Raw genomic sequence first — 14513 nt, 5'->3', positions numbered from 1 at the left:
TATCATGTTTTTTCTGCGTGTCTGTCTTCAGCTTTCCTCTTTCACTTCGCCCAGTGTAGAATTCAAGAAGGCGTAGAAATGTAACGTGAAACGGTATTGATTAATTCTGTGGCAGATGTACACCTCGTTTACTGCAAAATGGAAGGTGTCGATAATAGCAATAGAACGATGACGTTACCAACTTTTCTGGTGCCCCTCGTACGGCCCAAGCGCGCTCCGCTCCCGATTTTTACCCGATGAAGTGCAGTATAACCTAGCCTCTGGCTTCGTCTACCAACAAGAGTTAAAATGCTGAGGAAATGAATTGCTATCAAAGGGTACGCCAAATTCCTGCAGCAATGTTTGCAGCAAGGATTCCAGACCAGCCTTTATAAGGATTACAACTTATTTTACCACTGCTAGACATGTGATTGTACTAAGCAGATTGTTCCCAAAACTACATTGGACACGTAAGAAAGTGCAACAAAGCGCCCGGCAGATTGAAAAAACGGATATGGATGTTATTGTTATTTTTCAAATCACCAAATGTGAGGGACAGAGGAGGTATCACTGAAATCAGCATTGGAATCTTTCAATCCCAGTCAGCAGGAGACAAAATAGTATTAGAATGCTTCCTGTGATCATTATTTCCGCACTTTTAATCTTTGATATCTTTCGGCAATGCGCCCAATATTAAGTAATCGATCTCTCGGTCTCTATCTCAGTAAGATCATGAGCTGGGCAACAGTTATGAGCCCTCGCCGCTGTTCCATATACACCTTTATGTTACAGCGTGTTCGCTGAAGAAAAATTAGAAACATTTGACTGCGTATCATTCTGTAATAACATGTCACGTATTTGTCCCAAAGCGAGCGAGATAAAGTACGGTGAGGGATGGATAGATGGGGGTGGGGTGTTGTGGAAAATAAACGGTGCGTAGGAAAGTAAGTGGCTGAATGCTGGATCGGAGTTGGAGGAAGCTGCCTGCAGACGTTTGTTTGAAGAGAAACTGTTGGCGGTGTTAGTGTGCATGTGCTAGATTCATCATACACATTAAGACGAGGGTAAGCGGTGGATTGAGCAAGGTACTGAATTGATGGATTGCCTCGATTTTTGATAGCATTTTCAGGCTATCTCAGCGGATGAGGTGATGCTGTAGGCGATACAACATGTAAAAAGAAACGTTACAGATCGTGGACGCTGATTTTCCTACAAACGTTCAACTGCTGTGAATAAAAGCGAAAAGCTTGGCTCGCTGGTTAAAGGGGTTCGTGCCCGAAACTAAATGGATTTGAACTGGAATAATTTGCATCTGTGGCTCGTTCTGAACGTAGGACTGTCAAAGTGCTGAACCTACTTAATGAAACAAAGCTGTTCGTATTTGATGTGCTAAAAGCAACTGTTTCGCAATGGTTTCGACAGCCTTGTATTTCGTTCTGCCCATAATAGGTAAGATGCACAATTCTGCCAATCGTTCAGTGCATTCTTTATTCAATGTAGTTCTACCTAAAAAACTTAATAGGGAAGTACGTTTTGTCTTGAGCTCCTTTTGGTACATTTGTAACAACCTACCATTACCAGTCCAATAAAGGAGGCAGGAGCTCCAACACTTAATTACACTGTTTAATCTGGATCTACGTGAATTACACTTGCCTTATTCTATTATCAAAAATCTAAATATAAGATTTCTTTTTTTTCCGGAAATAATAAATGTCATGTTATAGTGATCAGAATGTATTGCATCTTTAAATGTATTTTTTTCTATATTAATTTCCTGATTGTTACAGGATCTGGAATAATGTCTTCGGTTGTGTGTCTCGCGTTAACGGTCCAGATTGGTAAATTACCTGCATTGTGTGTGCTTATCGATTTGTCATTACATTCCATGGAGATCATGAAAGCCTTTAAAGTAATGGAGACTTATTTTTGCTTTGCCTGTGTCCCCCCACCCCCAGACGCCGTAGTTCGGAGTGCAGGTGTGGACACTATCGCTGTTATTAATCGTGTTGACTGCGTAAAGGCCAATGAACTGTGCACCAGTGACCCAGCCTGCAGCAGCAAGTATCGTACCCTAAGGCAATGCCTGGCCGGCAGCGCCAGCATGGTTACCGGACCCGAAGCCAAGAATGAGTGCATTAGCGCCATGGAGGGAGTACAGAAAAGCCCACTGTACAACTGCAGGTGTAAAAGGGGCATGAAAAACGAGAAGCGGTGTCTTCGAATTTACTGGAGCATTCATCAAAGTTTCATGCATGGTATGACACATACCAATAGTCCCTCGCATTATTACATTTAACAACTTTTCTAAAGATTTATACGTATAATAAAACTAAGTTAATTATGATTGTCGTCCTGACAGGGTTTACGATTACTGGTCATGATCTGGTCGGTTCTCCCTATGAGCCATTGAACAATAGACTTTCGGACATATACAGGGCAGCATCCATCATCTCAGGTAAGTTTCAGAGCCGCATGCGACTCACACCAACTTTATGTATAATGGCGACTAACTGACCACGTTTAAAATGCGGCTATAAGACCCACTCCTATATACATCACAGATTTATATGTTGCCTAATGAGTTGTACAAGTTTTGTGATGGATGTCGCGCCTGTTTTCGAGCGCCCACTGTAACCTTATTTCAGTGCAAAGCTTTTCTTCACCGATCAAACTGATGCGACTTCTTGGCCAACTCTGCTTTGTTCCTACACTTGAAGTGGCAATTACCGCAAAACATCAGAATATTTAAAATAATTGCGAAATCTAAAATAATAAAGGAAGGTGTGCTTTAATGCCGATCTCTTTTCAGGAGCTAACTTCAACGAGACTTCCACCGGTTTAACTGAAAGATTGTGCAATGCGAAATATACCATATCTTTACGTTTGGGTGCAGATCGCAATGGGTTAGATCACTTTGACTCATTGGTGAATTATAAATGTCATTGTAATAGCGAGAACTGGATTGCCGTTATGAAAGAGGAATTCGGCGGGTAGTTTGCCTTTTCACTCCAATGTTTCTCCTGAGTCTGTAGATGGCAGTCTCGCGCCCTCTTCAAGACTTTGCCTGTCATCGAAAATCTGATAAAGCATTCGCTATTATTTGCCAGCTGCGTAACAACGGTTTGGTGAGGGTCGTGTCAAATATCTGGCTACCACAGGGTAGGTAGATCTCTATTGAGATGTATGGTCTAACCTCTTCCCCTTTGATTTCCACCGACATTACTCTTCGTTTTACTTTGTGTCCGCCCAGTTGTCTTTTAGACAGTACCATCCGTCTACAGAGTTTCTAAACTAGTTCATAGTCATAAATACTGCACGGAAATGGGCCATTCGGCCCATCGAGTCTGTGCGGACCAACAACCACCCAGTTTCGCCAATCTTACATGAATCACATTTTTTAATACTCCTCGCATCCTCCGCTCAAATGCCACAACTCACCTATGCACTCACCTTTATAGTGGCCAATTAACCTAGCAACCCGAACGCCTTTGTATGTGGGGAGGAAATCGGAGCACACGGAGAACATCCATGCGGCGACAAGGAGAACGTACAAACTCAACACAGAGAACACCTGAGATCAGGATTGAACCTGGGTCTCTGGAGGTGTGAAATCAAGGCTCTACCAGCTGCAACACTGTACATGCACAATGTCCTTTTTTTCTGGATGCAACTAAAAGCCCAGTTAAAACTAATTTTGAACGTACATTTTAGCAGTCCAGTGGCACCCGGGAAATCATTACCCTTTTATTCATAGTTCAGTAAATTCGTCATGGTTTCCTAGACTTGAAAGATAATAACATCTGGGTCAGGAAAAAAAACACAAAAAAAAAAACAATGTCTCATTTGTTTATGAGGTCAGAACTTCATCAGAATTGAATATTGAGGTCAGGCGCTGATAAAAATACAAAATTCCATGCAGCAAGAGAAAAATTAAATAAAGACTTTCAGGTGCAGGTGTGAAGGTGGAAATTCTAAGAATCTATTGCTGAATTGGAAAGAATAGGGTTTAAATAAATTAATAAACTAATTTGAATTGCAAAAATGTTACAGTAATTACACTTTTTTTTAGTTTTGCCTTTAAAGAAGAGAATTATATGAAGCACAATCCTTTTGCATTATTTAGTAGAAATAAATATCTGAAATAGGGTGGCAGCAGCTGATAACAGCTTTGCCATTGTGGCCACATTATCAGGAACCGTGTTGCTACACTCCAGCACCAAAGACATTCATATTTCAGTGGCAAGGCTACAGTAGAGTATTTTTATATTTTGGGCAACTTTGTTTTGCATTGCAGTGGGATGTGATGGTAATATCAATTCAGATTTAGTATAATTGTAAGATTAGATTTAGTTAAAATTGTCAAAGACTTTTAACTCATGTAATGACTGTCTTCAAATACAACATTGAACTATCAGTACATAATTATCTTGGGGAATGTGGCACCACATACTTAGGGTTATCAATTGTCCAAATAAAATAGTCCATGGATTTCAAAGTGAAATTTACCAATTCATAAATAATTTTTAAATATCATCTATGTGTGTTACTTAGAGCCACCGAGAGTCACACAGCAGGGAAACAGGCCCTGCAGCCTAACATCCATGCCAACCATTTTAGCTAGTCCCACATTTAGTCCATATCCCTCTAAATCTTTCCTATCCAAATATAGTTACAGAACAAGCAGTACTGGGTTGTCATTATTCCAGCTTCCAAAAGTACAGAACAAAAGAGAAAAATGAAGCGGTGAGATAGCATTAATCAAGGAAGGTACCAGAACCGTGCAGAATCATATGCGCTGGTCCATGTACCTGCCCGAGTGTCTTTTAATTTATGTGTTAGAAAGAACTGCAGATGCTGGTTTAAATTGAAGGTAGACACCAAATGCTGGAGTAACTCAGCGGGACAGGCAGAAGAAGGGTCTCAACCCGAAATGTCACTCATTCCTTCTCTCCAGAGATGCTGCGTGTCCCACTGAGCTACTCCAGCATTTTGTGTCTACCCTGTCTTTTAATTTAACTGGATTCCACTTGGTTTTTAATTTTGTATCACAGCATGCCAATGCAATTAATTCTTGGTTACTTAGATGTAAATTGTAATAGCTTTTTCAGGGAGAACCATTGATTATACCAAAATAATAAGTTACCAGTACTACTATATTGTGTAAGTCTTAAATCAGGGGTTGGCAACGTGCTAGATCCCGCCTGTAACCCCAAATCATCCGGCTTGCAGGCATATTTTTTTCAATGGCAGGGCATGCAGGCGACCTGGGCGCTACAGCCACTCCCGGGGCAGGCGAGCCGACCTGGGAACTGCAGCTCATCCCGGGGCACGCGAGGGACCTGGGAACTGCAGAAAACGAATTGAAAAACACGTGAAATCTAATGCGAAAAACAACACCAAATGTCACACTATGGCGATAGATGTGGCCCACCATCCACTCACAGACATGAGTCCTGGCCCCTATGCAGAACAAGGTTGCCAACCCCTGTCTTAAACAGTTAACTTAAAAAAAAAAAAGCTTATAGATTCATTCATTCAATTACTGTTAGAACATGGAACATAGAACACTACAGTACAAGAACAGGTACTTTGGCCCGTGGTGTCTGTGCTGAAGATGATGCCAAGACCATCTCTTATCTACCTGCATACAATCCATAGACCTCCATCCATAGCACTGCATATCCATATGCTTATCCAAAAGTCCTTTAAATGCCACTATGGTATCTGCCTCAACCACCAATCCTAACACCTTGTTCCACGCACTCACCACCCTCTGTGTGTAAAAGAAAAAAAAGTTGCCCTGCACATTTCCTTTAAACTTTCCCCCCTCTCACTTTAAAACTATGTCCTCCAGTAACTGATTTTTTTTTCTCCATCCTGGGAAAAAGGTTCTGACTGTCTACACTATCCACGCCTCTCATAATTGTATATACTTGCATCAGGTCTTCCTGTAACCTCTGGCATTCCAAAGAAAACAATCCTGAAGCTAATGCAGGCAGTGTTCTGGTAAATGCTCCTCTGCACCCTTTCCAAAGCCTCCATATCCTTCCTCTAATGGGGCGACCAGAACGGTATGCAATACTCCAAATGCAACCTAAACCAAGTCCTATGAAGCTGTATAATGACTTCCTAACCCTTATACTCAATGCCCTGACCGATGAAAGCAAGTATAACATGTGCCTTTTTTTTATCACTCTATTTGTGTTGCCACTTTCAGGGAGTTATGGACTTGGTCATCAAGATCCCTCTGTTCCAGCCAGGTTTCTATCCTCATTAAATGTGCGCTCGTCTAAATTACTAATTTTCTTATTTTAATTTACATAAAGTTTTGTTCATTTTGTCATTGCTGCAAGTGCTGTCTGCAGTAGGACCTGGTTGGCAATGTCACAAATTATATTTCTCATTTGATTGTTCAAATCTTTGTGTAGAATTATTCTCTCGATCTATGTAAATTCCTATCACCCTACGTTGGAGTCAACTCTCCCCGACCTTGCCCCATCTTCTCCCTTGCTCTACATTCCCACCCGACCCCCAACTCTTACTATGATTTCTGAGTGCCCAAATTCTCGACTCTTGTGAAACTTCTACTTTCATGGGTTGGCCAATATCATTCTGTATTTTCCTCGCTGAACCTCTCCTACCTTCTATTCTTCTGTCACATTGTTTCTAAAGAGCTAATTCTGTAACCTGTTTGAATGCATTTTTGGAGCTTAGTGTTAAATTTTGTCTGATAAAACTTTTATGAAGTGCCTTGAGCTCTTACCTTGTAAAAAATGCTGTTTAAATGCAAATTGTTGTTCTTAGTTTGAATCCTTCTATCATGGGACCCAACGTCAGCATCAAATATTCTCAGCTGGGGTACAAGAATCAAAGCAGACCCTTGAGCCTGTTTTGTCATTCTGTGATTCTGTAATCCGATTCTAAGGTTTCCCTTTTTCCTCATATCTATTAAATAATGTGGATAATGGAATTCTACCAGCCTGAGTTTTACACTTATCAATTGAGGTTGATCGCTCCAGACATTGACACCCCGAATGGTGGAGATGGTTCAAAGGGACAAATGGGCCACTCTTGCACCATTTTCTTACAAACGTGATTGATTTAGCATCAAATGCTCCTCGAGAAGAGTTCCAAAAGAATTGCTTACTCATGTCACCCCATCTTAAGCACCCCTAATAGTTTGGATCTAATATTCACTCATCCCTTAATACTACATTTTTGGACCCATCCTTTCATTCTGTTTTGTCAATTTCATTAATATCTTGAAACTCCAATAAGTTTGCTCCTTAAAAGGGCTGTCACACTTGGGCGACCTAATTGGCGAGTTTAGAAGAGTTTGAAAAAATGACATGTTGTAGACCTCCTTCGACTATGTAGAAGACCTCCTTCGACTATGTTGAAGACCAGCTTTGATTAGCTACCACTAGCTACGACTAACTTCGGGAAAATTGGACACCGAATAGTGGAGAGTGAAGACGACCTCCTTCGATCTCCTTGGACCTCCCTTCGACCTCCCTTCAACTAGGATGAAGACTGTCTACCACTACCCTCGACTACCTTCGACTACACGCGATTACCTACGACTAACATGCCGACCTACTATGACCTGCTACGACTAAACCTACGAGTAAAAAAAGTATCGATTTTATTTCCATGGCGACCTTTTTTTACTCACGGGCATTTTTTAACATATTGAAAAAACCGCCGCGACCTAGCTGAGGCCTCGAGTACGCAGAGACCACTCTCGAGCATGAAGGTGAGTTACGAATACCTCCTACTACCTCATGTCGACCATGCTACGAGTATGAGTCGAGGGCAAACTAGCCAGAACTCGCAGATTAGGTCGCCCAAGTGGGACAGGCCCTTAATTGTCTTCAGTTCCCGAAATACAACCCAGTTTATTCTTCATAATTTAAACAATGGAGATAAAATATCTCACAAAGTCTATATATATATATATATATATTTCCTTATATCCAAGTCCTCTAGATTTCTTAGACTTTTTGATCATTTTCTCAACCAATACATGACATTTGCTGCACACAGAGATCAAAAACTCTCTTAGGGTCTTCATTGCTTCGAATTTTGTTTGGAAATCCCTCTGCTTTATCCCATTTTAGGTCCAATGATGTTGACTCCCAACTTTTCCCACAAAGAAACCCTTTTGGCACAGTTTTGCCCATTTGCTTGGTCTATTCAGTCTGTTGTATTTTAATGCTTACATCTGCATTATGCGCAATACTGCATGTCCATATGTTGTGAAAAACTTCACTCTTATTAGCCAAATCTTTTATGAATACTTTGAGTAGCTGTGGCCCTAACATAGATCCTTGTGGGTCACCACAGGTAACATCCTGGCAATTTGATAATTTGCCAATTATGCCAATGGATTTCCAATTTGATCATCTAATAAATACAAAAGTGTGCAGCACAGAAGGAGACCAATTGATTCATAATTAAAATCGTTCTTAAATTAATTTCACTTCCCATTTTAGGTCCTTTGCCTCCTGACAAATTTATATTATTTAAAGCTATATACAATATTTAATATAGCTTATATTATACATTATAGTATAATATATATGTCCGAAGAATGGTCTCTACCCGAAATGTCATCCATATCTTCTCTCCAGAGATGCTGCCTGTCCCGTTGAGTTACTCCAGCTTTTTGTGTCTTATTATATAGTTCACGCAGGTACTCTATAAATGTGGTGAGTTTTTGTCCCAGTACACTTACAAAATTCTTAAGGGGTTGGACAGGCTAGATGCAGGAAGATTATTCCCGATGTTGGGGAAGTCCAGAACTAGGGGTCACAGTTTAAGGATAAGAGGGAAGTATTTTAGGACCGAGATGAGAAAATCATTTTTTACACAGAGAGTGGTGAATCTGTGGAATTCTCTGCCACAGAATGTAGTTGAGGCCAATTCATTGGCTATATTTAAGAGGGAGTTAGATGTGGCCCCTGTGGCTAAAGGGATCGGGGGGATGGAGAGAAAGCAGGGATGGGATACTGAGTTGGATGATCAGCCATGATCATATCGAATGGCGGTGCAGGCTCGAAGGGCTGAATGGCCTACTTCACCTATTTTCTATTTTTCTATGTTACACCTTCAGGCAACAAGATCCCTGCTACTCACTGTAGCCTTTGCACTAAATATTATGTCTATCCACAGTTCTCTGTCCTCTCTTCTAAGGACAATAGGTCAATCCTGTTGGCCCAAGTATCAAATCTTATCTTGAACATCTGATGTCAGACTAAAACATTCCCATATCAGCTAAATTCTTCTTTGAGAGCTGAATTCCATGTCTTATCCTAAGCAATGTGCATCAACTCTAAACCTCGGAAGATCACACCCTTCAGTATCTTTTTCATTATCCAGTGGCATACCTAAACAAGATTCTTTAGTGCCAAAACAGTATTGTTCCATATTGTGAAATTGATTATGATTATGTCAGATCTGCACAGCCAGTTGACCTTTGTGAATTGTTTCCATTTCCCTCTGCTGGATTTGGACTGTTGGCTCAAGGGTGGATAGATGTCCGATGTCTAATCTTCATTTCAATTTCCTAAACGGTTTCTTTTCAATGTGTTTCTTTTCAATGATAGCTGCACAGTAACTAAATATTATTTATTTATAAACTACGATCCTCAAATTGTTTTTTTGTAGTTTGTGCTACTTATTCATAATTTGCAGATGTTGTATGTTAATACAACTGGCAGTGTCTCTCCTCCAGTAGAAATCTTGAAAGAGTGAACTGTGGTGATTGAAGGGGAGATTAAATGTATACCAAGTAATGCATTCTTGGTAATGGACTGGCCAAAAGAGACCGACTTGGTAGCATTTGGAATTACTGATAACTGCTGCACACGCAGAGAAGTAGCCAGTGACAGATGTTATGATCTCAATCAAACTGTTACTGGGTTTGTCAATTTCAAAGTCTATAAAATATAAATTTTAACTGGATTTTTTAAAAAGTATGTATTTTTTTTTTAAAGCAAATATTATTCATCATGGTAAGGAATATGATGTTGACAATAGAAAATACTGTATCACATGGCTTCCTCAGATCCTCATTCACAGCAAAGCTCACTGACTCTAAAACAATAACAGTTTACGTTAAGAGTTCACACCCTTTAGTATCTAAGATTGAGAAAGCAAAATCTCACTTCATTTTGAACCTATTCAAAAATGCATACTTTTCTTTTTTTTTCCCTGCCTCAATCTCAAAGCCTTGTACTTTATTTTTTCCCTTGTCCATTATTCACTCAACATTATTGATTCTTAATTTTGGTACTGTATTAGTAATCCTAAAGGATCACATGTAAGATGTTGTTCATGTGCAAGCCTTGACTATGCTTGTCAATAACTTATTTAACTGTGCAGACAATCAGAGGTGAGCATGCTTCTGTCTTCACTTGTGCAATTTCAGCAGTTGTGCTCAGGAGTAAGCTGATTTTGTTTATGAAGCGACTCCTGTCTAACTCAATGGCATTATGCAAACAATAGCACTCCAACTAAGGTCAAATTGAACCTGGCATTTGTTTTCTGAGATGTGTGGCAGTCCACACTAATCCATTGATGAGATGTATTCACCTTAAAGGCAAAAGAACTAAGTGGAATCTGCAAGTTATTCAGTGGACTTTTACATTTAATTTGAAATTGCCCAACATCAATCTGGCCACTTCTCCATCACCAACAATAGAAATTGAGGAGGTGGAGAGGCTGTTCAAAAGACAGAGAAGCCGGAATCTCCAGGACCGGACAATGTTTCCCCCTCTACTCTCAAGCTCTGTGCCGAACAACTGGCACCAGTCTACACAGACATTTTCAACCAGTCCCTGCAAACCTGTACTGTCGCTGCTTGCTTCAAAGCCTCTACTATTGTCCCTGTATCCAAAAAGGCAGGGATTGCTGGTCTTAAAAACTACAGGCCTGTCACACTGACCTCTGCAGTCATGAAGACCCTTGAAAAGCTTGTGCTGGCCAAGCTGCAAAATATCACTAACTGGACCCTCTGTAGTTTGCATACCGGGCCAATAGATCTGTGGATGATGCAGTCAACCTGGGCCTGCGCTTCATCCTCCAGCAGCGTGACCGCCAGGGGACCTATGCGAGGATCCTATTTATTGATTTTAGCTCTGCATTCACCACTATTGTGCCAGAACTAACACACTCCAAACTCTCCAAGTTGACTGTGCCTGAACCCCTCTGTCGGTGGATCACCAGCTTCCTGACAGACAGGAAGCAGCATGTGAGGCTAGGAAAGCACATCTTGGACCCGCAGACCCTCAGCATACGAGCACCGCAAAGCTGCATATTCTCCCCTCTCCTCTACTTTCTCTACACCAATAACTGCACCTCCACTGACTCCTCTGTCAAGCTTGTTCAAAAGGGAACTGCAGATGCTGGAATATCGAAGGTACACAAAATTGCTGGGGGAACTCAGCGGGTGCAGCAGCATCTATGGAGCGAAGGAAATAGGCGACGTTTCGGGCCGTCTGAAGAAGGGTTTCGGCCCGAAACGTCGCCTATTTCCTTCGCTCCATAGATGCTGCTGCACCCGCTGAGTTCCCCCAGCAATTTTGTGTACCTCTGTCAAGCTTCTCAGGTTTGCGGACGACACAACCCTGATTGGACTGATCCAGATTGGGGAGGAATCTGCCTACAGACAGGAAGTGTCACAGCTGGCGTCCTAGAGCCATCGCAACAACCTGGAGCTCAATGCTCTTAAGACAGTGGAATTGATTGTAGACTTTAGGAGAGCTCCCCCTCCCCTCACCCCACTCACTGGAATGCTCAGTATCTCCCCATAACTTGGGTAATATTCAGAAGCCACACAGTGGAGTTGCAGTTGCCCCATCTAATCATTGTAATGTGGAATAATGCTCCAAAATGTGCTACCATAATCATGATTAATATATCTGTGTCTGGTATTTTGATCATTGTCAGCAAGTACTTGACAGTCTTACCTCCATAATTAACTGATCTTATAGTGTGAATAATGTAATATATGAGGACGCAATAAAATGTCATTTTGGGTATTCTACTTGTGGACGATCACACATTGATGACTTCAAAATGTGTAATAACTAGAAAATTATCAGCATTGCTTGGGAGATGTTCAGTAATAATTCGCTGAAGATATTTCTGTAGCTATTCCAGATTAAAACACAACCACTCAACCCACCCCTGCTTCCATCCATGTAAAAAGAGGCCACTAAATAAATTAAGAGCCATACATTCTGTTTGCAGGTGGAATTAGTTAGTAATTACAATGATTTGACATTCTTAGCTAAGTAAGGATACCAGAGGTGATAAAAGATGACATTTCCAGTCTTTGACAATTTTTCCTCCTTTATGCATTAAAATCTTGAAATAAGTGAAATTGGCAGTGTATTTATTCATTTCATGACAAACTTTTAAGTTGCCACATTGCCATAAAAGGACTTGAATGAAAATGGCAGAGGTCAGTTTGCATACAAGCAATTCGAGTAGTTCTGTGATATTATCTGTGAATAATTTAAAAGGTATTTTTCAAGCAATTCATTTTCACACCCACTAAATTACTTTACCCTTATCTATTAAATAGGTGCTACAACTAAATGAACATTATTGCACTCTGTATTGTTAAAGATTATGGAAGTCCAAGTGATACATCACTTAAGGGTAGTGCAGTGAAGAGTTGCTGCCTTACAGTGTTAGAGACTCGGGTTCGATCCTGACATTGGGTGCTGTCTGTAGAGTTTGTATATTCTCCTGGTAATTGCGTGAATTTTCTCTGGGTGTTCCGGTTTTCTCCTACATTCCAAAGACATGTAGGTTTATAAGTTAATTGGCTTCTGTAAATCATCTCTAGTTTGTAGGATAGAACATGTGTATGGGTGATCGCAGACTGGTTGGCGCGGACTGGGAGGGGCCAAAGGGCCTGTTTCCACTCTGTGTCTCTAAACAAAAAATCAGCTTGTTTTAATCTTGGTATTTGGTCCCTAGACTTTATATTATTTTTGTAAGCATTATACTTAGTTTAATTTCATTGTATTTTGATTTTTGCCTATCCATAGCTATTATTTTCTGGTGACTATATTTTTAAGCTATATACTGTAAATGACATAAATTAAAGGTTTTTAGCATTAATTGACTCTGGGTCTTCAATTTGATGCCACTTGTCACCAGCACTCCATTGATTGCCATTGTAAAATATGGCATGTATACTGTTTGCTTCTGTCTCCAATTGCAAAACCAGTGTTCAAATATGTTACTTAGTGATTAGATCATAAAATGCTATGGTTCTTCAAAGATGTTTTATTATTAATGTTTAAAATTTTATGTGTCATTCCTAACTGTCACTGTATGTCATGTTGTCACTTGCAGGCAGAGCACCAAGGCAAATTCATTGTATGTGAATACTTGGCCAATGAACTTATACATTCATTAATTCATGAAAGAAGTAAAGAATTGCCATTAAGTAGGTGGAAATTCAGCATATATTGGAAAAAACCTACACAAAATCTCATATTATCTGTCCATATATTATCCAGTAAATGAGAATACAGATTTTCCTGACGCATTCCCAGCGTGGGTTGAGAATCTAAAAGAAAAAAATATCCGAATGGTACCTTATGATTACTTGTGAAGATGTTCCAAACATTAGGCCAAATGGAGCTGCATTCGGCCCACCTGCCAAATGGTCCTTGCTCATACATCCTTGCCTAAGCTGGATATAGAATAGATGACTGAACCACCCCTGCAATGGCGAGATACAGCAAGGTAAAGCAAGGCCTTAGCAGTGAGTGAGAGTTAAGTAACTCACGTAGGTTCCACCTCCACAGCACTCTGATAACGTTTGACAGGAGGCTAAGCAGGGGTGAGACATTTAAAAAATAATAAGTGTTATTTAATTTATTAAAAAATACGACGTAATTAATAAAATTAGGATTGATATAGAATTAAGGTAAATAAGTGCAATTTGTCATAAGTTTGGTGGCATGTAAGACTGTTTCCATGTTGTGTGTTTCTATGATTCTATTAAAATAATTTAGTTTTGTAAAGTGAATTTATCCTACCTGACTCTTCCCAGCTAACTCACAGGGCTGGTAATCCCTAGTGAAAGAGTCACTCTTTCTATGCTGCGTCTGGCTTATTTGTGATTGGAGATGTGGATTTCCTAGTTTAAGTGAGACACAGCATGTCTCAGAATTATTACGAGTGTGTTTAATTCTGGAACTGGCTGAGTGCACTGGTTCTCTTAGGAACCACTGGCAATAGCCAACTCAGTTTGTCTCATTACAATAACAGACAATTATAGAGACAAGGAAACAGCATATATCACTATTAATACCAAGATGCCCAATCAACTGCCGTGGATTTTATTTTGTTGGTGTTAAGGGAAGCATAATGGCCAGAAGGGCTCATTGCCTTTTAAATAGTCCCATGAGATTTTTTTATAGCTCATGCAGATGGTAGTATCTGAGGCATTGTGTGACTGACAACACCTCAAGCCTCGTCCATATGTTTAATGCAGGAGGTAACCA

At 40.3% G+C, this 14513-nt stretch overlaps 1 protein-coding gene across 1 annotated transcript in view; it reads left to right on the top strand.

Moving 5' to 3' along the window:
* The first annotated feature begins 275 nt into the window (after positions 1 to 275).
* The window catches only part of gfra1 (GDNF family receptor alpha 1), a 196601-nt gene continuing 182363 nt past the window's right edge, over positions 276 to 14513 (top strand). The window contains exons 1-3 of the mRNA XM_033033945.1: positions 276 to 1428; positions 1935 to 2234; positions 2339 to 2434. Coding sequence (XP_032889836.1) covers positions 1389 to 1428; positions 1935 to 2234; positions 2339 to 2434 — 436 coding nt within the window. The 5' untranslated portion in view covers positions 276 to 1388. The remainder of the gene's footprint in view (positions 1429 to 1934; positions 2235 to 2338; positions 2435 to 14513) is intronic.

Source organism: Amblyraja radiata, chromosome 15 (assembly GCF_010909765.2).
Source record: "Amblyraja radiata isolate CabotCenter1 chromosome 15, sAmbRad1.1.pri, whole genome shotgun sequence".
NCBI classification, from domain to species: domain Eukaryota; kingdom Metazoa; phylum Chordata; class Chondrichthyes; order Rajiformes; family Rajidae; genus Amblyraja; species Amblyraja radiata.
This window is presented reverse-complemented; position numbering and strand designations above follow the sequence as displayed.